Source organism: Thunnus albacares, chromosome 21 (assembly GCF_914725855.1).
Source record: "Thunnus albacares chromosome 21, fThuAlb1.1, whole genome shotgun sequence".
Lineage (NCBI taxonomy): Eukaryota > Metazoa > Chordata > Actinopteri > Scombriformes > Scombridae > Thunnus > Thunnus albacares.
The window spans coordinates 10,573,094-10,594,478 of NC_058126.1; the positions used below are offsets into that span (position 1 = coordinate 10,573,094).

A 21,385-nucleotide genomic window follows, 5' to 3' on the forward strand; every position below is an offset into this window, starting at 1 on the left:
GAAGTCTGGGAAGAATAAAAATTATAATTATATAAAAAAGAACACAATATAGGCCTACCTCAAATTAAAAAATGTTATGCTAACAGTTGACTAGCTAAATAACCAGATACTGCAAGTTACGTTAGCACAATTGTATACTTCCCATTAATTCTAAACTGCATGAAAACTACTACCTGAAACACATATTTCTTCATGAATGCATGTATAAATAAAACGGTGTCATATCTACACTTTCAAAGATTGTATATTTATCCATTGAAATGGATTCCCCCTACAACTGTTTATTTGGCAGTTACTTTATGTTATAGTTTGTGATGCTAGTTGATTGCTTTTGATAGAACAGTGCCACAGTTTCCTAGCAACCATTTTACACATCATTAAAGTCCTTGCTAGATGACATTTCACAAGTTTTAATGATACAACCGAATTTTTGCAATTCACTACTTTAAACTAGTTAGTAGCACTTCAGAAGTACTTAACAGACAAACTTATGGATTTAGTGTCCAATGGATATAATTCAAGTATTTACTAAGTAGAGATTCAACCCAGTCTAATGGCAGTTTGTGAAGAAATTTAATCTAGCTATAATCTATTTCTATTCATGTACATGGACACAAATTTTTTCATTTTTTTCGTGACATTCAGCATGACTTTCAAACTAACGTATTTAAATTGGAAGCATGTTTTGTGCCTGCACCACTTTTTTTTTTTTTTCTTTCAGTCAAGACTTGGAAGCACATTTAATCACAAGATATTATCCTTGTTTTTACTTCTCTTATTTTAATTTTATCAGTAGTCTACAGTCAATGGTCCGCGTCAGTCTGGCGGGTGGACTAGCTTACCAGAGGACCAGCAGAAGCCTATTTTCCTCACCATATTAACGTTACTTTTTTAATGATATCTTTATCTTTTTATTTTTCAACACAAAAACACAAAAGTGTCCTTGATAACTCAACTATACGCTAGGTTAATGTTAAGGCCATCAGTTTTAATTATTTCTCCTTCAACTCTGAGAAATAAAGTTTTATTGTGAGTTTTTGATAGTGGAGGGGAAGAGCATTGTGTCATGGGCGGACTTTGCACGATCCACTACTGTTTTGGGTTGTCTGCTGTCAGTGGGCTTCATTCCATTTCAAATTGCAGCCGTCCGCCGCAACCCAAATCCAAACGCCACTATCTCTGTTAAAAAAAGGTCCCTCAGTTAATCCCTGCACTTGTCACTTTAATGTATTTCATCAAACTGGACTTTACATTGTGTATTGCATTCAACCTCCACTGTTACATAATTTAATTATTTATGCACGTCACATTTAATTGTTGCTCGTCACCTTCATACACATCATTTCTTTGTTCATAGCACTATCCATATTTCCTTTGTACAGTCAATATTCATTTCAATTTTTAAATCCCATTTCAAAACTATTACTATTCCAGTCTGTAAATAGAATTTAAAATTTCAATTTGATTTTAATATTACTTTAATTATTATTTCATTATTGTTACCTTACTTTTCTTCTGTATTGTTCTATGTTTTTGGAGAGCAAACGCCAAGCCACATTCTTTGCATGCTTTGCATTGGCTAATGAAACAGATTCTGATTGAATGGGCTACTGTATGTTGTGCTGACATAAAATCCCAAAATCAAAAATCATAAAGATACAAAAAATCTTCAGGGTTGTGTAAATAGTAGCCTATGCATGCGTCGGTAATTAACGACCTGGGAATGAGAACAGGTTGATCTTTTCAACCCTAACCCTAACCCTAATCCAAGCACTTCAGGCCTTCCTCCAAGCCTGTAGTAATGCCCTAGACTGTCAGCAGTCTCTGAGGGTGACTCATTTTGGTCATTATTTCAACTAAAAAGAAAAAACAAACAAACAAACAAGCTTCATTTTATATATTGGGCCTTCAAAGTGCTCTCAAACTAGGCCTGGGATGGCTTGTGTCCATGAAATGAAAAAATTAAAACTTTGCCATAGAGCTAAACCAAATACAACATTGGAAAGGTCTTAACCTGGAGAGTAACATATGTCAGTATGAAGATTCCACATGGCTCCTGCATTGAAATACTGACCTTTGCACCTTGACCTTGGTGCATGTTTGAAAGCTTATAATTCAGCAACAAAAAGGGCTGCAGACATGTGACCAACTGTTATAGAGAGCGCTTGACCTCAGCTATTATGTGAGTATAGTCAACAACTGGGAGCACTGTTAAATATGGGTAAAATATGGTTAAAATTAATGTTCACTCATTTAACAATTAGATATTTAAAATCTGATTACACAAATGTGTTTACCATCCCCTTAAACTCCTCAGTGTATTCTCAATTCAGTATTTATAACTTCCAATTCTAGGAAAAACACTAATATTTTTTAAAAACTACAATTCCCTAGAGCTGCACTATACAGCTTGATACAAGTCTACAACACAGTTGTAGTTCTTCAAGTTAAGGGTTGTAAATAGGGTTGTAAGAAGATATATCTACTGAATATATCAAATATCTAGGACCGTAAAACAAGCAATTACACTACATTTAGATGATATGTGTCAAGAAAAAGTTAAGATGTCAGTTTATTTCAGATATTTTAGCCAAAACAGGAGTCAAACGTGCCAACCTCCCACAATACAATAGACCCATATGGCGACCATTTTCATCTGATATCACGCTCAGGGTGGGAACCATACGGCTCCTCCGCTCCGTTCAGACCGTCCCAGCTGCTGCTAATGTAACGCCACTAACACACTATTAGCTTAGCCTGTTAGCACCTGCTGCCACCAGTGTTATTGAGAAAAATACATACAACAGTTTGCAAGCTTATTAAATCTGTATCAACGGAGCTGTGTAAAAGTTAATCAGGGATCCTTTCTAAGAAATGGAACAAAGCCAGCTGATGCATCATCGCAGACAGACTGGGAATCAACCTGCGTTAGCTAGCCCAATTCACTCACTCAACAACACTTAACAGTTCATAAAAACTTCATAACAACTCTGATTTTAATCCTGCTTCTTTGGTTGTTACACTGTCATATTCAGTGGGTCTGTCAGTCAAACTGTCTGCACACAAGTCAGCGGGTCCTCCGGTCCTCCCACCGGACTGACGAGGACCATTGACTGTATTGTTAAAATTATAATAAAGAAATAAAAACAAGGATACAATCTTGTGATTAAATGTTGAGTAATGTCGCAGTTATAGTTAAAAAATAAATAACAAATGAGAAAAAACAATACAGCTTCTGTGCTTCAGAGTCCCAACTGACAGAAAAAAAAAAGACATGGTGCAGGGATAAGCATATTTCCAATTGAAATACATTAGTTTGAAAGTCGTGCTGAGTTTCATGAAAAAATGGATATTTGTCCATGTACACAAATCTATAGATGAAATTTCATGACTATTTTATGAACTGCCCTTAGACTGGGTTGGGAGATTCACGTATCTCTAAAGTATGAGTTGTACCACTTAAACCAGCTCTTATGTAGCATTAGTGATTAGTTGTAGTAGTAACTGCCAGGTGTAACTGTTGCATAGCTAACTGAACTAGCTAACTAACAAAATTAATGTTAGCTTTCCAATATCGGTTTGGATTAAAGAGTGAAAGAATTGAAATGAAAATTTATCAACATATCTGAAACTTGGTCAAAATGCTTTTTGAAAATGAAGTCTGCGAAGAACAAAAAAAATTATATATATAAAGAAAGAACACAGTATACCTCAAACTACAAAATCTTATGCTAACAGTGGACTAAGCTAAATAACCAGATACTGCAAGTCACGTTAGCATAATCGTATACTTCCCATTAATTCTAAGGAATACTACTAACTGAAACACACATTTCTTCATGAATGCATTTATAAATAAAACAAAATCATATCTGCACTTCCAAAGATTGTATGTTTATCCCTCGGCGCCTGTATGTTACAGTTTGTGATGCTAGTTGATTGCTTTTAATAGAACGGCGCTACAGTTTCCTAGCAACTATTTTACACATTATTAAAGTCCTTACTAGAAGACATTTTTTAAGTTTTAATGATACAACTTAATTTTTAATTCACTAGGTTTAAACTAGCTAGTAGTTAATAAGAACTTCAAAACGACTTAAACACAAACTTATGGATTTCCTATGGGTATATTTAAGTGTCTACTAAGTGGAGATTAACATATCTCTGGAGTATGGGTCGCACCACATAAACTAGCTCATATGTAGCATTAGTGATTAGTTGTAGTAGTAACTGCCAGGTGTAACTGTTAAGCTAACTGAACCAACTGACAAGCTAACGTTGGTTTGCTGATATATGACCCGTTTTGAGTGAGGAGTAAACACCAACAACACAACTTCACTTAGTTGTTTAGTTGTTTCCTAGCAAACGGTTTACACACCACTAGCTAAGACATTTCTTAAATTATGATGGTGTAACCTGATTTAGTAAATCATTAGTTTGACACTAGTAGTTACTAAGAAGAACTTTACGCACAGATTTAGAGGTGAATTTACGAATAGCTCGTGAAACCGAATCCACATGAGTACAGATGAACAAATCTGTGTATGCTGCACAGACGAGATATTTTGTTAAAATGCATGGTGGTGCTTTTCACAGGCCAAAAGGGAGATCTTAGGCAATCTTTTCCCATAAAGGACATTAATTGTGAAATGACTATATTGTATGTTGTGTTTATTAATACCTTCATGTTCAAAGTTATTTTTTTTACCACTCAACATCCCTCACCCTCACCAACCATAGCACTTTGAGAATGTACCTGTTATGTCACTTAAGAGTTTATAGCAGATTTTTTTCTACCATCATAAAGTGCAGTGTAACAGATGAATCAATGTTGTTTATATTAGGTTTTTTTTGCTAAGTTCTATCCACTAAAGGAAAACAAAGCGTGAGTTTGTATCATTGATACATATATTTTGGTAAGATTAATAAAGAAAATCATTCAAATATATGTTTCACTTGTGTGGTTTATCATGCATGTAGAATGCATCAGTTTTGATTTAAATGTACCTACAGTATGTGTGTAAGGTTCTGGCCTCCATTTACCCTTTTACATTGGAATTTCATCTCATTTCTTCCACTCCTTCCCCAAGAGAAAGAGTTTCCTGTCATTATTCTGCAAAACATTCTCATTACTTCCCTTCCAGCAATCCTACATGGTCCAGAGCACAAAATCAACTCAGACTGAATATCATTACACCTGTTTAATCTAATGCACTTCAACACAAAAGCCCTGCAACAACTTACAGTACAACCTATGTGAAGATGAAGAAAGTATGCCATCAAAACAATATCATAAGTTGAAAAAAAGTTAGTTTTTATTGCTGAGCTGTTGTACTGGATTGCATTAAATTCTACATACATTCATGATATTACGTCCACTTTTCAGTATATGATCGTTTTCCTCTACTACTTGAAAAGAGCCTTGTTGTTGTGTTCAACATCACAAGATTACAGCACAGGAATGCATGTCAATAAACAAAGAAATGCACACCATGACTGCATCCTCACCATCACAAGACTGGGGATAAGATAAATGATCAGTTACAATACATTTTCATTAAAATAAACTGTTTATTGTTTAGAGATAGACTCTTCTAAATCTTAGTTGAGCATACAAGAGACAGGTATTTCACAGGTACATGGCCAACTCTATTTGTCTGAGCAGCATTAAAGGGAATCCCTGCAGTTTGAGGCCAAACAGGTCAGATCTCAACTCACTTCCCCCAATAGGAAGCAGGATTTCCTCCTGTCCTCTCTTTCTACTGACTTGTATCATCATTGCACTCCTCACCCGAAGCTTCTCAGACCTTCTGGGGGCTACTATCTCACAAAACCTGCACATCAGCAAACCTCATTTAAACCTCATTCATTCGGGCACAGTCATTATGAAAATGTCACATTCTTCTGATTCCTGAAACATACTTAAAGTCAAACTTGAATCATCTTGATGATTGGCACCTGCTCTCTAGGTTCATTATCCAGGTACAGATTTAGCACAGACACTGAAGGGCTATTTATAACAGTAACAAAAATAAAGCCTGCTGATCAAACACGTAGATAAACTGTTTGCCAAAATTCATCATCCAGTTCTTTCTTGTCTTTAATTTATTAAAAATAGATTTGTCATCCTACCAGGATTACCTTTCACAATTTCACTCTATTATAAGTTTTTTTCAAGCTGTCATTGGTGACTTTCAGCTATAGCTTAATAGTTAGATCACTTGCTTCCCACCTCCTGCTTTCCTCTCTTTCACTGAAATCGCTGTGGTTTGACCAACCGTAACTATACCATGTGACAGGATATCCATCAGTGTGATTTAGGGAGGAAAGCACCATGTCTCTGTGTCATTGTTGCTCTATGTTACACACCTTAGCACACACCAGACTCACTCTCTTATGACTGGACAACTCTCTCACAGCCTCATCCTCTGCTGAGTGCAAACACACCAAGGATAATGTTACCCTGTTTAAATTTTGCTGTGATCCTCTGTCTCCTGCAAGCTCTCTGCATTACTGCTGATATAGGTAGGTACTCCAGACAAAGTTTTCTTTTAATCAGCTTGTCTGGGAGTAAAAGCTTTGTGATTTCATTTAAAATTGTGAATTTTAATGTGGTATTGATGAAATTATGGCATATTTACGGCTGTTCTGTTCTGCTCCAGACAGTGGCTCCTTTCTGATCTTCAATGAGAACCACAACAAGTGCGTAAGGGCGGAGAGTGCCACCTCAATAACGGTCGCCCCTTGTGATCCTCACTCCAAACAGCAGCAGTTTCGCTGGGCCTCACAGTCGCGCCTCCTCAGTCTGTCGCTCAATCTCTGTCTAGGGGCCACAGAGATAAAAGACTGGGTGAAGGTGCTCCTCTTCGACTGTGACGAGACCAGTGAGCTCCAGCACTGGCAGTGTAAGAATGACACTCTCTTTGGCCTGAAAGACCAGGACCTCCACTTCAACTGGGGCAACCGCAATGAGAGGAACATTATGATTTACAAGGGCTCAGGGCTCTGGAGCCGCTGGAGGATATTTGGCACTAAGACCGACATTTGTTCAAAAGGGTATCAAGGTAGGAATTGTGTGTGCGCAAAGATTTTAACCGTAATGTGTTGCAGTTTTCCAGAAAGGCTGGAAAGGTGTTTCAGAAAGTCTTGCAATACAACGTTGTTTATTATGTCCCATATTTGTTTTTTCTGCACAAAAAACAAATTATGTACAAGTAATACTATATTTAACATATACATCAACTTATATTAGAATTGCAATTCATAGCATGTAGACCAAGTAAGACATTCTGTGACTATAGATTAAATGTTTTTTAATTAAACAGGTCTATTCAAGAGATGGACTTGGTGGCAACTCTATTTGACATTAATAGCCTTTATTCTTGATTTTCTTGCTGTAAATAAAAGATCGATCTGTAATCTAATCAGCCCGCAATTCACTAAAAGAGCATGCTGTGGTCCAGAATTGATAAATGATTAATACTGATTTAGGTAAGTTGTCGTAAACTCTCACGTTTCTAAATTTGGATGGAGCCACTTACCATAAGATATGTTAGAATTAAATAAAAATGAAATGAGATGTATAGCGTCAAAGGAAAACTTCCATAAACACCCAAACATGGCAGCATTTGAACTGAGGAGTTACTTTAGTGCTGAAGGCCCATTCAACAATGATTCTTTGCCGAGCATTAATTTTTCTCTTTATACCACACTGGAACACAGGGCAACCAATTACAACATGCAGTGTGTTATGAGGTTACACTACTGTTCAAAAAATGTATGTTTAGGTTCAGATATTATCTCTCCATCTATTTGTTCCCACACCCAGCACACGAATACGCCTTGCTAATGAGTCCAAATTTCAATATGTTTTCTTACTAAATGAGGAAAAATACAGGTTAAACACTCTGTGGGCACGCTCATATCGTGTACTTAAATTTCAAAGACCAGAGTGATACAATTTGTGATGTGTTGCAAGTATCAAGCATGTTTGATACGAAAAAACTGACTCCAAACACAGTTGCCTCAGTGTAGCTACAAGGTCCTTCTGAATCTGTAGACTGAAAATTAGACCCAAACCCATCTGTGACTCATCTAAAACCAGTCTGTTAGGGTAATATACTAATAAAATATGATATATATTTCAAGAGCAGGCTGCAGAAAAAGCTTTGGGTAGATCAAGCCAATTTGTAAAACTATTTTATTTAGCTGATTAGAAATACATTGTAAATGGTACACTATTGTGTACACAGTGGTAGTGTTTACGATGGTAAACTTTGTGGCAACATTTTGGAGAAGGTACCTTTTTCAACATGACAGTGTCCCGTGCACAAAGTGAGGGCCATAAAGAAATTGTTTTCTAAGTTTGGTGTGGAAGAATTTGATTGGTCTCAAAAGAGCCCTGACCTCAATCCCATCCAACACCTTCGGGATGAAAAGGAACACAGACGGCGGCCGGGCCTTCTTACTCAACACCAGTGGCTGACATCACTAATGCTCTTGTGGCTGAACGGGAGCAAATTCCTGGATCCAGGCTCCAAAATCTTGAGGAAAGCCTTCCCAGAAGAATGGAGGCAGTTATAGCAGTAGATTAATGCCCATGGTCAACAATCACATATTGGTGTAATGATGGAGTGTCTGGTCATGTAGTGTATCTAATAACAGGCTGCTTGCAGGTTCAGCAAATTTTTGATTATCTTTAAATGTACAATTTGTGTCTCCTCAGAGGTTTTCACAATAGGGGGAAATGCATTTGGAACCCCGTGTCAGTTCCCATTTAAGTTTATGGAGAAGTGGTACTCTGAGTGCACAAAGGACGGTCGCTCAGACGGACAGCTGTGGTGTGCCACGGAGACAGATTACAATAAAGATAAGAAGTGGGGCTTTTGTCCCACCAAAGGTAAGAGTTACAAATAATTACAACCTCACAGATAGCCTAAAATTTGCTGTGATTGACGATTTGACCAAGAAGGCAGAGGCCAATCCAAACATATCACAATACCTTGTTCATCATATCACTCAGAATTATCTTGTTTTTCTGCTATTTCTTTGCTATCACTGAAGAGGTCAGTGCTGACAGGTCTGGTTTCTGACCCACCTCAACAGAATAACACTACCGCTTCCTCTCATGAGTTGTCAACACAGCACTGTCCTCATTTTCCTCTTCTCACAGGCCTGTCTTCCCCCTGACACTGCTTCAATACTGGAGCAGGAAAGGGATGGGAAAAGAAATCTTTTACTATAATCTTTTGTGAAACATGTTGTGTCATGACCTACTACATAAGCATGTAGTAGATGTTTCTCCATCTTCAAAATGTATCTAAGTTTGTTTTTTTACTGTTTTGAGACACTTTTGGTCCTTAATTTTCATTATGGTCGGATATTATACAACCTTTACTTTATAAAGTAAATAAATTCTCTCTGTTTTATAATTTGTAATACTCCATGTGTTTATTACCCTAAACCAGCAACCTCAGGCTGGGACACCGACCCAGTCACAGGGGTTCAGTATCAGAGGAACGCACAGTCAATATTAACCTGGTATCAGGCCAGAAAGAGCTGCCAGCAGCAGGGAGCAGACCTCCTCAGCATTGTCGAGCTCCATGAGCAGTCGTACATTTCAGGTACAAAGTCAGCCTTGTATCAGCTACCCATATTACAGATATGTCATATCATTAAATATTAAATGCATTATAACGCAACACAGGATTGACCAACACTTTGGGAACATCTCTGTGGATTGGACTAAACAGCTTGGATTTTGAGAGTGGATGGCAGTGGAGCAATGGAAACCCATTCAGATATTTAAACTGGGCCCCAGGTTAGTGAAGACATGTTTAGTATGACAAGAGCAACATATTATTGTACCGTATGTCAAGGTTTTACTTCAAGATAACAACAGAAGGCTGCTTAAATGATCAAAGTAACCATATTTATTTACAATAATTCAATTATAAATGGATGTCTCAACATTATAAAATGATTTTTGTTTCCAACAGGCCATCCCTCTTCAGAGCCTGGGCTTAATTGTGCAACGATAAATGCTGCAAAAGCCTCAAAATGGGAGAGTAGCGCCTGCACCAAGAAACTTGGTTACATATGTCGCAAAGGAAACTCTACCAGTCTCCCCCCACCACCAAGTAAAATAATATCATAATTATAAATAATCTGAAATCTGGTTTATTATTAGTGTGTGTTCTGATAGTACAAAACTCTGTATCCACAGCCCAAGACCAGCCTAGCTTCTGCCCCAGTCACTGGGTTCCTTATGCTGGTCACTGTTACTACCTGGAGAGGAATAAAAAGATGTGGAGCGATGCATTGGCTGCCTGCCACAAAGAAGGAGGAGATTTGGCCAGCATACAAAATATAGAAGAGCAGAGCTTCATCATATCTCAATCTGGATACTGTAAGTGTGCAAAGTTATTTTTTCCAGTGATTCATTTGTTTTTACAACAATAATCTATACTGAAAGTATTCATTTTGGAAACGTTTAATGATAACATTACATTAAAATGGAAAATAGTAAGTAGTCTTATCCAAATGTGTAGTAAGAAGACACCTTTTTAATCTACCACAATTTAATACAGAAGAGAAAATATATCCATAACCACTTCACATCTCTGTGTGCATTTATAAACCTCAGTGCCGACAGATGTGCTCTGGATTGGCTTGAACGATCAGAGGAACCAGATGCTGTTTGAATGGTCTGATCGCTCCCACGTTACCTTCACCCAGTGGGAGACTGGTGAGCCGTCTCATGCCACTAACCTCCAAGAGGACTGTGTCCTCATCAGAGGAAAGGTAACACCCATCACTCACCAAAAAGCAAATGGGCCAATGAAAATGATGTTGATGAAAGTGAAGATGATGCAAGTGGTAGTGTTCTTATTTTCTGTATATTACACACAGAATGGGAAGTGGGCAGATCACATGTGTGAAAAGACATATGGATACATCTGCAAGAAGAAGGCCTCTACTAAAGCAGCTGAAGGCACCCATGAGGAAGCCAACCCTGGATGCAAGCTTGTGAGTGATGTCATTTTCTTTTAATCTAAGTGTAATTATAAAACAAAGCATTTGTCAGATTTAGTCTCATGATGTTTTTTGTTTTTTGTTTTTTTGTTTTTTTTTATCATCTTAAGGGCTCATTCAGGTTCGGTTCACATTGTTACAACATTGGAGCTGAGACAAAAACTTTCGATGACGCAAAGCAGGCATGCTCACAGGCCGGTGCTTACCTTGTGGATGTGGCTGACAGGTGTGTTTTATTGTTTATTGTAATATCTATGTGTAATTTTCCCCCACATTTCAACCATCAAAATGATCTGGAACACCAGCATCAAACAAAGCATTACATTCACTATGATTAACTTAAGTCTTAGAACAAGAGTTCAATGCTGTAATAAGTTTGCAGTAGTATTGAAGGGAATTGTTTTTAACATTATTTTATTATCGGGGAGTCATTTCATTGCTCATCTGTCTGCTTTTCTATGTATTTATGCAGATATGAAAATGCCTTCTTGGTCAGTTTGGTGGGTTTGAGACCAGAAAAGTATTTCTGGACAGGTTTGTCCAACACAGAAGATAAACACACTTTTGAGTGGACCACCGGGAGAAAGGTCACATTTACTCATTTCAATGTGGGCATGCCAGGTACAGCACACTTCTCTACTATATGTGACCTTCCTAACAATTTTTACTCTTACTGTTTTACTATTTTTAATGTCTACTGCAGCAAGTTATACAGTATGTACTGTATGTTGATTGGATAGGTAGAGTCATGAGGCTCTACATATGGTTGCTTTAATAGTTTATGGGGTTTATTTTTAGCCATGGTGATGGCATGGCTCTATGGATGGCAACAATAGTGGGTTGGTCCACAATTCTGGTCCAGACTTAAACATCAATTTGATAGATTACCATATATAGTGCAGACACACATGGTTCCCATTTCCTCTAGCACTTCCACAGGGTTGAGATCTCTGACGTTCTGAGTAAAATGCCTCAATAAATAATTGGATGTGTTGCCATGAAATTTGGTACAGACATTCATATCCCCTTTAGGGTGAATTGTAATAACTTTGGCAATTCCTTAATTTTTCATCTAGTGTCATGAGGTCAAAAATGTGTCTAGTACTTTGGTTTATGACCAAATACCTGCAAAACTACTGGCATTCCTAGCCACCTCAGCTGTGTTTAGTGCTAATTAGGAAAGATTAGCATGCTGACACATTAAACTAAGATGGTAAACATGGTAAACATTATATCTGCTAAACATCAGCATGTTAGCATTGTCATTGTGAGCATGTTAACCTGCTGGCATTGGCATTTTATCTCAACGCACTATAGGGCCTAAGAGCAGTCTCACAGAGCCATTAGCATGACTTACAGTCATGGTAATGGTCCTGTTTGTCATTTATTGTTGTATATTCATTATTTACTCCACTAAATCTTCCTTGATGTGTTTAAGCACTGCTTTACATCTTTGAGCTCAATTTAACCATATTTCTCCCATTTCTTTTGGTGTGTTTCATAAAAGACAGAAAACAAGGATGCGTTGCCATGACCACAGGGATTTTTGCTGGATTATGGGATGTTGTCAGCTGCAGCAACAAGGAGAAATATATCTGCAAGAAGCTGGCAGAGGATGTACAGACGACAACAATTCCCCCCACCACCCCGGTCCAGAGCTGTGCCTCTGGGTGGACCCCTGCTGCCAAAAGGAATGTCTGCTACAAAGTAGGAGGACATGAAATAATCTGTGAAATCTGTGCAATTTTAAGTGTATTAAACTGAACACATCTCTTTTTCGCTTATTGAAAAGCTTTACAGAAAGAAGGACCAAAAGAGGACTTGGCAAGAAGCGCAGGACTTCTGCAAGGCCATTGGTGGTAACTTGATGAGCATACACAGTTCGCAGGACCTGAGCAATGCTCCGTATGTTAGCTTAACACCTGATATATATCAGACTTTAAATTATGTTAATCAGCCATTCAAGTAATCAATACCAATGCTTTCTACTGTCTTAAAGGTTTCATACCTCTAATCCAGTCTGGATTGGCCTCAGTTCCCTGGGTACCAATGAAGGTTTTACCTGGACTGATGGGTCGCCTGTATGTAGCTCTTCATTGTTATCACAAAATGATTTGCTAACTGTCATTCTCAGTCTAATTATGTGTATTTCCAAAAACTGTAACCTAGTTTGGCTATGAGAACTGGGGCTATGGGGAACCGAACAACCACAATAACAACGAACATTGTGCAGAAATCCAGTTTTATTATGGACGGCACTGGAACGATCGGCACTGTGAGTCCTATAATGACTGGATCTGCCAGATACACAAAGGTAACACTGACTAGTCTCATCATGGATCTCCATCTCACATAGAGACATTTGTCCAAAGTAGTTGTAATAATGTTAAATAAGAACTTTTCCCTGATGTTTTTCAGGTGCGACTCCCAACCCTGAGCCGGCTGTAGTTGTAACAGGCAAGTTTCAACAGCCTCTATCTCTCTTTCATTGTATTTCCTTGATTTACCGAGTTGTAATTTTTCCCTTTTACCAATCCTCTTTTTTTTTCATCAATCCCAAAAACTGTATCTGTGGGACACCTTATAACTGTTTTCTCCTTCTACAGTATACAACACCACAGAAGATGGCTGGATAATATACAATGACACACAGTATTTCATCAATCTTGACAACCTAGCTATGGACGCTGCCAGAACATTCTGCAAAAAAAACTTTGGTGAACTTGCGGTCATCACAGGGGAGAGTGAGAGGAAGTTCCTTTGGAAACAGGCAAGACATTCAGATTTTTTCCCCCCAAAACAAAAAAGTTTAAACATTGAAGTTCAAAATGGTAACATGTTGTATGTTCTCAAAAATCTGATTGATGTCTCTCTTGCCATTATGCTCCAACAGATATCAAAAGGCTCAGAAGGACAGTACTACATTGGCTTGACAGTGGATTTGGATAAGACATTTAGGTAAATCAAACTGCACAGTTTAGACACTAGAAATATTGGCTATTCTCTATTACCCATCCATCAACTCAAGTCTGACATTTGATACAAAACACAAAACACACAGATTTCGTAACCATTTTTAGTGTTTCTTTTAGTGACGTCTAGTTCATTATCTTCCTTCTATTTTCAGCTGGGTGGATGGCACCCCTGTAACTTACACTGCATGGGAACGGAACGAGCCCAACTTTGCTAACAATGATGAAAACTGTGTGACTATATACAAGGGCATGGGTGAGCTTAATGCAAAGACACTCCATACTGTATTGATTTTGTAAATATTAGTTAATCTTACTTCATAATTATTTTTTTCTTTTTTTCTGTAAACATATAGGTTACTGGAATGATATTAATTGTGGTATCGAGCTACCATCTATCTGCAAAAGAAGCAGTAGTTTTGTCAATACAACAATGGCCCCCACCACTGTTCCCAAGGGAGGATGTGCCCCAGAATGGGTATCTTTCCAAGGAAAGGTAAGAATGTATAACTTTGTACAACAGTGATTACACCAATACAGTGTTGAAACCCTGTATAATATGCAGGTCTTTAGTCAAGACAAAGGTTTCCTCCTAGTCTGTTCTGGTAAAATGTGTTTCTGTATTTTTGACCAAGCTTGAATGGACACTGGTTTTCCTTTGGTTGTTATTCTAACACACACTTGAAATTCATGATGTTTACACAGTGCTACAAATTCATTGTGGGGAATGACAAAGCGACTTGGCAGAATGCCAGAGCGTCCTGCAAAAACCAGGGAGGAAATCTGGTTTCTGTCGTCAGTGAGAGCGAGCAAGGTGAGTGATGAGAGCAATGCTGCAACATTTGTGGTTGTCTAAGGTTACATTTTATTGTGTAGCAGTGAAGTCTTATGTAAATAAACCACAATTAAAGAATTATTGGTTCTTCCTTTCTAGCATTCCTAACAACACAGATGCAGAGATACAATGAGGATTTGTGGATTGGCATGAATGATGTCAACTGGGAGATGCACTTTGTGTGGACGGACGGCAAAGGCGTCTCATACACCAACTGGGCCAAAGGGCATCCAACAACAGTGCCTGATGGGCGCTATTCATTTATGGATGAGGTTATTTCAACTTCTACGTCCAAAGCTTTCTCTGTCTTACTCTCTCTCTCTCCTACAGTTTAATATAAAATAAGCATGAATGTAACCTGTAACAAAAAAACTATCACTAGATAGCATGCTGAGCATAATAAATAATTTACACTCATATGTGTGTGTAAACACAATGTACAAAGGCTTCCTAATAAAGGTCGATGATTTGAATCATCAGTCAGGGAGCGCCTGGATTATAATCACATCAGTTGAAGTGACAGATTTTCTGACACTATGTAATCATCTACAAAACAACACAGGATGATGGAAAATCTGTAGAAAGGAAGCCACATATTCAAAAGGTTGGCCCTAATTGCTATAACAAATTTTAATTCATTGTAAAGTGATTTAACTCTCTGCTTAAAGGTATATACAGAATTGATATGTGCCGGTATACCATTTCTACTGTATACTGCAGTAAAACAGTAGACGGTATCATTACAGCCAACTATTTCCATTACTGTGACAGAGCAGTGCTCCTGCCTTAATTAGCAGTTTTATTTTGTTGGTCACTAGTGGCCTATAAGAGCCCGGTATAACCGTTATCATGATCTTTATGCATTTACAAATTTATCTGCCTTTTTAAAATGTATTTAACTGTTAACAGCTAGCAGATGACACTTACTACAAAGTTCTTGCACTCCAGGAATCAATTGATCAATTTCATCAGGAAAAATTTAAGGGACACTGAGTTGCATTTAAAGCGATTCACAATTAACTGTCTTAAACTGTTCTGTCCTGAACAACCTACTTTTGTTTACAGTTTAAACTATTTTTGATGTTATTTCTTACACATAGTCCAAAAAGTTGCAATATACAGACAACTGTTGAGTGAATAAAATCCAAGGCAATCATGGTGTGAAGTAATTTAACTATATCTTTGCACTAATAGTAGGATTTCAGGAAACGTGATTATCATGATAATACCATTACCGAGATATTTTTACCTATGATAATTGTAGCGTGAAAATTTGATACCGGCACATTCTTAATACAGAATGTGTATATGTGTCTGTGTAAAAAAGTAGGAACGCCTGCACACTTTGTGCAAAATTGAATCAAATAGAACGACATTTCGATCCCACTCGGATCTTCGCTGAGTCAAAAAGGGCCATATTTTGTGTTAGTTATGTTAGCAACCTGAGCATTTCATTTTTTCGAACAATCTCAGATTTGGATGAACAAATCTCTCCTTCTAAGATCAGGTGGTAAAATAGTATAAATCACTAAAAAAATGCATATTAATATTGAAAAAGAAAGTAACTGTAAAGAAAACTAATGTACCTTTTTCTGCATGATAGGTTTTTGACTGTGTAATTATGGTGGGCGGGACCTCCAAACTAACAGGATCGTGGAAGGTGGAAGACTGTCACTCAAAATGTGGCTTCATCTGTAAAAGAAACGTTGGTGAGTAACACACTATCATTAACTGTAGTGATAGATCATTTTGTCAAACATATATGTGATGTAAATGGGGACCACATTTAGGTACAAAGTTTGTGTTACAAAGCCATGGTAGAGGTTTTTCAGCTGAATGATGTTTTCATGACTGTTAATAATAACCGATGTGTCCTATTTACAAAGATTCTCAGATTGTAGTCCCACCCACCACTGTGTCACCAAAAGCGTTCTACCAGCTCGGCAATGACTCCTACAAACTGGTGGCCCAGAAGATGAGATGGGATGAGGCGAGGAGGCAGTGCCAGGCAGACGATGCAGATCTGGCCAGTATCCTGAACCCTGTCACCCATGCATACATCACCTTGCAGATTGCCAAGCACAATGAGCCTTTGTGGATTGGCCTCAACAGCAATGTGGTAAAGGGTCTATTCAAACAGGTTTTCAAACTGAGAGAAGGACCATCTAGCTCTGTATAAACTTTGCAAGTAATGATTGCTTTTTCACAGACTGGCGGGCGGTACAAGTGGGTCGATAACTGGCTTCTGTCTTTTACCAAATGGGGCACAGATGAACCTAAACATAACTATGGCTGTGTGTATATGGATGTGGACAGAACATGGAAGACTGCACCGTGTACCAACAGCTACTACTCCCTTTGCAAGAGGTCACCAGGTCAGATAATCCCTCTGTTCCTTCCCTCCCTCCTTCCTTCATACATACAGTACCCAAACACTAAGCATTGTTAGCCCATGGTTTTAAGACTGGGATGCAATCTGCTGTCTCTTTTTTCAGACATAGCTCCCACTGAGCCCCCACAGCTCCCTGGAAACTGTCCAGAACCAAAGAAGAGAAGAACCTGGATACCCTTCAGAGGCCATTGTTATTCCTTCCTCAGCTCCGTTGTGGACAACTGGGCCCATGCCTCGGTTGAATGTCTGAAAATTGGTATGTTATACAGAATTTCCACTAATAAACAGTTATGTATAAAATCCTGCAGCCTATAATTGCTGCTTATGATTTGTCTGTGTTTGTCAGGTGCGTCTCTGGTGAGTATTCAGGACCCTCAGGAGGGTCTTTTCATACAACAGAACCTGGAGCTTCTACAGGACGGTGCCAAGTCCTTCTGGATTGGCCTGTATAAGACCCATGAAGGTGAGCAGAGCTTATGGAAGTTAAATTCAGCCCCAGTGTCTTGTTATTCATTTTTCCAGCAAATAAACAAATTAAAAGCTGTGCCCGAATTCCACAGTACACGATTATCCTGAGCAGATTTCAAGAATGTGGTGACATAAAAGTAAACAATCAATATACATACTAAAATAGCCTGGATTTTTGAGTGTGCTGCTGATGTACACTTATTTCCCACAATGCAATGTACAAAGGAAAGTCACAGTTTGATTGACTTAACAGTTAAATATGTTTTAGTATAGTAACTGCAAAAACAATATAACAATATATAGTTAAGTACATATTTGGTATATACTGTATATGTTTCCTTCCCCTGGCCTGGTGGGTGTTAGATAGGGGTATGTTCATAAACCCTGCAGCTTTATGTAGAAACAAAGAGATAGAGAACATTAGCTTGCGTTCAGCTCGACTGCAGGATTCATTCTGCAGCACTTGACTCTGAAGGGCTTTTCACACTGCACTTAGCCCAGGGCTAAAAGCATTCTTAGACCCCTCTTAACCCGGGCTAAGGTTGCAGGCTAAGGAAGCTTTCACACTGGCGCAATCCTGGCACGTTCCAAAGTGGGCTAACTCCGACTTTAGCCTAGGGCTTGCTGGCCCTGCTCTGGAGCAGGGTTAGCCCCAAGTTTGCTGGGTTATCCCCTGAAAATCAACTCAACACGGGGCTAAAAGCTGCCAGTGTGAAACGGGGCTAAAGTAAACAATGTAAACATTAGTCGTGTGTTCCAATGGACATTTAACCCAGAGCTAGTAGAAGTGCAGTGTGAATCGTATAGCCTTGAGCTTAGGTTAACCCTGGGCTGACAATGTGTTTGTGAAAAGGGACTAAGTTATCCCAGGGTCAACTAAGAATATGCAGCGTGAAAAGCCCATAAGGGGTTTTTAGGTTCCTCCTAAGTGCTATGCGCCATCTAGTGTTATGTTTGAGTATCTCACTGACAGAGTAACAAGTAGCGTACAATGAAATTGAGATTTAATCACTATTTCTCACTAAGAAATAATAAAATACAAAATATATGGAGTGTATTTTTAAACATATTTTAATTTTAATTTAGCAATGTACTGTACTATAGTCCTTATGATTTTTTAATATCTTTTTATGCCATTTTTTATGTCTGGTATACACATTTTTCTTACCCTTTACATATACGATTGGGACACAGTGTAGTATCCTCAGTATGTCTCTCATGTACAGTTTTATCATTACATTACCATTACACTGCTTACATTTTTCAAAGAAATATATACTGGAAAGTTTTTAACAACACTCTCAAAATCCTCAAAGACTCTTTTAATCTAATCTGGTTAAAAACTAAATCCATCCGCTGCACAAGAAAAAACAACTTTTTACAAGCGTCTCAAGTTGTGACTGTATTTCCTAATCCAGGTAGCCAGAAAGGACATACGTACACTTAAGAAAAATACAAAACATTTTATAAAAATATAAGATAATAGAAAGTAACATCAATAGGGACTGATTCATTTAGTGCATTTTTCCTCACGTTCATCATACTGAGCAAAGATAAACTGGTTACCATCTTTGTTTGGATAAGAAAATAGAGTCGCAGTTAGGGAAAACAGGTTAAAAACCTTTATTACCGTGCACACAACACAGTGAATATTCTTTATACAGGTGGTTAGAAGAGCCTTTCAGAATCATGGATTGGATGCTAAGCTCAAAAGTAATGACAGTACATGAGAGGCACAGGCTGGAGCTTAAGTTTACAGTGTCTCAGTGTGCTGCTTGGTCAGTTAGATAATGAGTTTCCTTGTTCCAGGTAATTGGATGTGGATTGATAGCAGTGCTGTGGACTATACCAATTGGAAAACGGGGATGCCAAAGTCAGATTCATGTGTGGATATCCACTCTGACAGTGGAACATGGAGTACAAGCAGCTGCAGCAGATACAGGTCTTACATCTGCAAAACACCCAAAGGTAAGTTTATTCAACTGTTATGTAATTTTAGAGAAGTCCATCAGTCACCAACACTAAGCAATTAATCTTTTTTTTCAGTTATTCCACCAACAGAAAAGCCTCCATCTGTTGGTAAGTTATTAAAATGTTTTCTAAGATATATCAAATATGATTTTTCAAACTTGAGTTTCATGTCACTGTTAACGCTTCTTCGTGTTTTGTCTCCTCAGCACACGTCGTTGAAAAGGCTTCACATGGGTCTGCTGGTATCACTGTGGCTATAATACTGGTAGTAATTGCTGTAGTGGGACTCGGAGCCTTCCTCCTTTTCCGTAAACGGATACCCAGCCCTGTCTTGGGAGAATGCACCTTCGACAACAAGTTGTACTTCAACAATCCAATCCGAGCCACTGTAGACACCAAGGGCCTGGTGGCCAACATAGAGCAAAATGAACAAGCATAGAAAGACATGCGATGAGCAATAATCAGTGCTATGAAAATTATATGAGATTTTATCTTGGTTTCTCGACCAAACCCTGTGGTGTTTTTTCCATTTTACAGAGGACTGGATCAAAGATAATGATTAATAATTATTATATAATAATCCATGCAATCACTGGCACTGCACTATAGTGACAAGAACAAGTGTAACAAATTTAATGATCATGTGATTTGTGAAATGTGTACAGATTTTTTTACTACCAATCAACATAACTAAGAACATTCCTAACATCAGCGCTTTAAGAAACGAGTTGTGGACCCATTAAAAATCAAGACAAATGAATTAAATTAAATTAGCCAGATCTTTCTCAACTTTGTTGCTTGTTATTATTCTCTATGGGCTGTTCATCAACTTATTTTGGCATACGACATTGTAAATAGATGCAAAATAAAAGAAATGATATAAAGAAAACTTAGTTGTCCTCTTTGTTTCATATTTTCCCTCTAATAGACCATGAACGTAGCGACAATGTCTAACCAAGAATTGCGGAGAACTGTGATGAGATGCATTGAGAAGTTTATATACAGGTGACTAAAATGAAGTTCTGGCACTGAGCTCGTCTACAAAGGAAACCTTTCCACACTATAGTCAAACATTTGATAACTTTCATGGGTGTTTATGTGTTATTGTTGGTCCTGAAAACTATGTAAAAACATTTATGGAAGCAGAAGTTTAAAGCTGAAGTGGGTGTTTGCTTGGCTGCCTGAGGTGGTATGATGCGATCTTCAATCACCTTTGATACTGTCATTTTTATTTTCTGTAAGAAAACAGAAAAATAAAACTGACAGTTTTCTTGTTTGTTTACAAGAAAACTCCACTCCTCTCTAGTACACACCACACTGTGCCAAGCTGTGGCATTATCCTGCCATCACACCTCCACATTTTAGCTGAATGTTTTAACAGAATATAACAGATTCTATTGTTTGGCTGTTTCAAGTCTCCCATATTAGCTTTTCACATGTCTAGATAAACCACAACACTAAAGTATGACATTGTGCTGCTACTAACTAAACAGGCTTTATACTATTTCTTTTATTCAAATATCTCTATTAACACAAACACAGGAATGTTTCTTTCTATTACAAATGTTTTCTCGCAACACATTGTTTTCACTGCCTTAAATCATCATATTCTGTGTTTGTTTTTTGTTTTATACACAGTATATTGATGTCTAATCTTCTTGGGGGCTTTGAACCCCCCCCGGACCTGGTCACTTTTGTGTGTGAGGCAGTGTA

At 38.0% G+C, this 21,385-nt stretch overlaps 1 protein-coding gene across 1 annotated transcript; it reads left to right on the forward strand.

Moving 5' to 3' along the window:
- The first annotated feature begins 6,323 nt into the window (after positions 1 to 6,323).
- mrc1a (mannose receptor, C type 1a) lies at positions 6,324 to 20,405 on the forward strand. The gene is made up of 30 exons (XM_044339954.1): positions 6,324 to 6,525; positions 6,663 to 7,064; positions 8,726 to 8,899; positions 9,468 to 9,623; positions 9,707 to 9,820; positions 9,999 to 10,139; positions 10,226 to 10,408; positions 10,646 to 10,803; positions 10,912 to 11,028; positions 11,145 to 11,260; positions 11,507 to 11,655; positions 12,542 to 12,741; positions 12,827 to 12,939; positions 13,034 to 13,115; positions 13,204 to 13,348; positions 13,453 to 13,491; positions 13,641 to 13,804; positions 13,928 to 13,992; positions 14,162 to 14,262; positions 14,363 to 14,502; positions 14,712 to 14,820; positions 14,941 to 15,113; positions 16,445 to 16,550; positions 16,728 to 16,960; positions 17,051 to 17,216; positions 17,337 to 17,489; positions 17,580 to 17,696; positions 19,511 to 19,669; positions 19,748 to 19,780; positions 19,879 to 20,405. Exons 1-30 carry the CDS (start codon positions 6,456 to 6,458, stop codon positions 20,109 to 20,111), a joined length of 4,311 nt encoding a protein of 1,436 aa, XP_044195889.1. The 5' UTR covers positions 6,324 to 6,455; the 3' UTR covers positions 20,112 to 20,405.
- The last annotated feature ends 980 nt before the right edge of the window (positions 20,406 to 21,385 follow it).

What these genes read in the sequence shown, in the direction of transcription:
- mrc1a (XM_044339954.1), top strand. Translation starts at nt 6,456, where the DNA reads ATGTTACCCTGTTTAAATTTTGCTGTGATCCTCTGTCTCCTGCAAGCT. An exon ending in CCTGTATAAGACCCATGAAG is followed by an intron (nt 17,697 to 19,510) that starts GTGAGCAGAGCT and finishes TCCTTGTTCCAG; the next exon opens with GTAATTGGATGTGGATTGAT. An exon ending in CATCTGCAAAACACCCAAAG is followed by an intron (nt 19,670 to 19,747) that starts GTAAGTTTATTC and finishes CTTTTTTTTCAG; the next exon opens with TTATTCCACCAACAGAAAAG.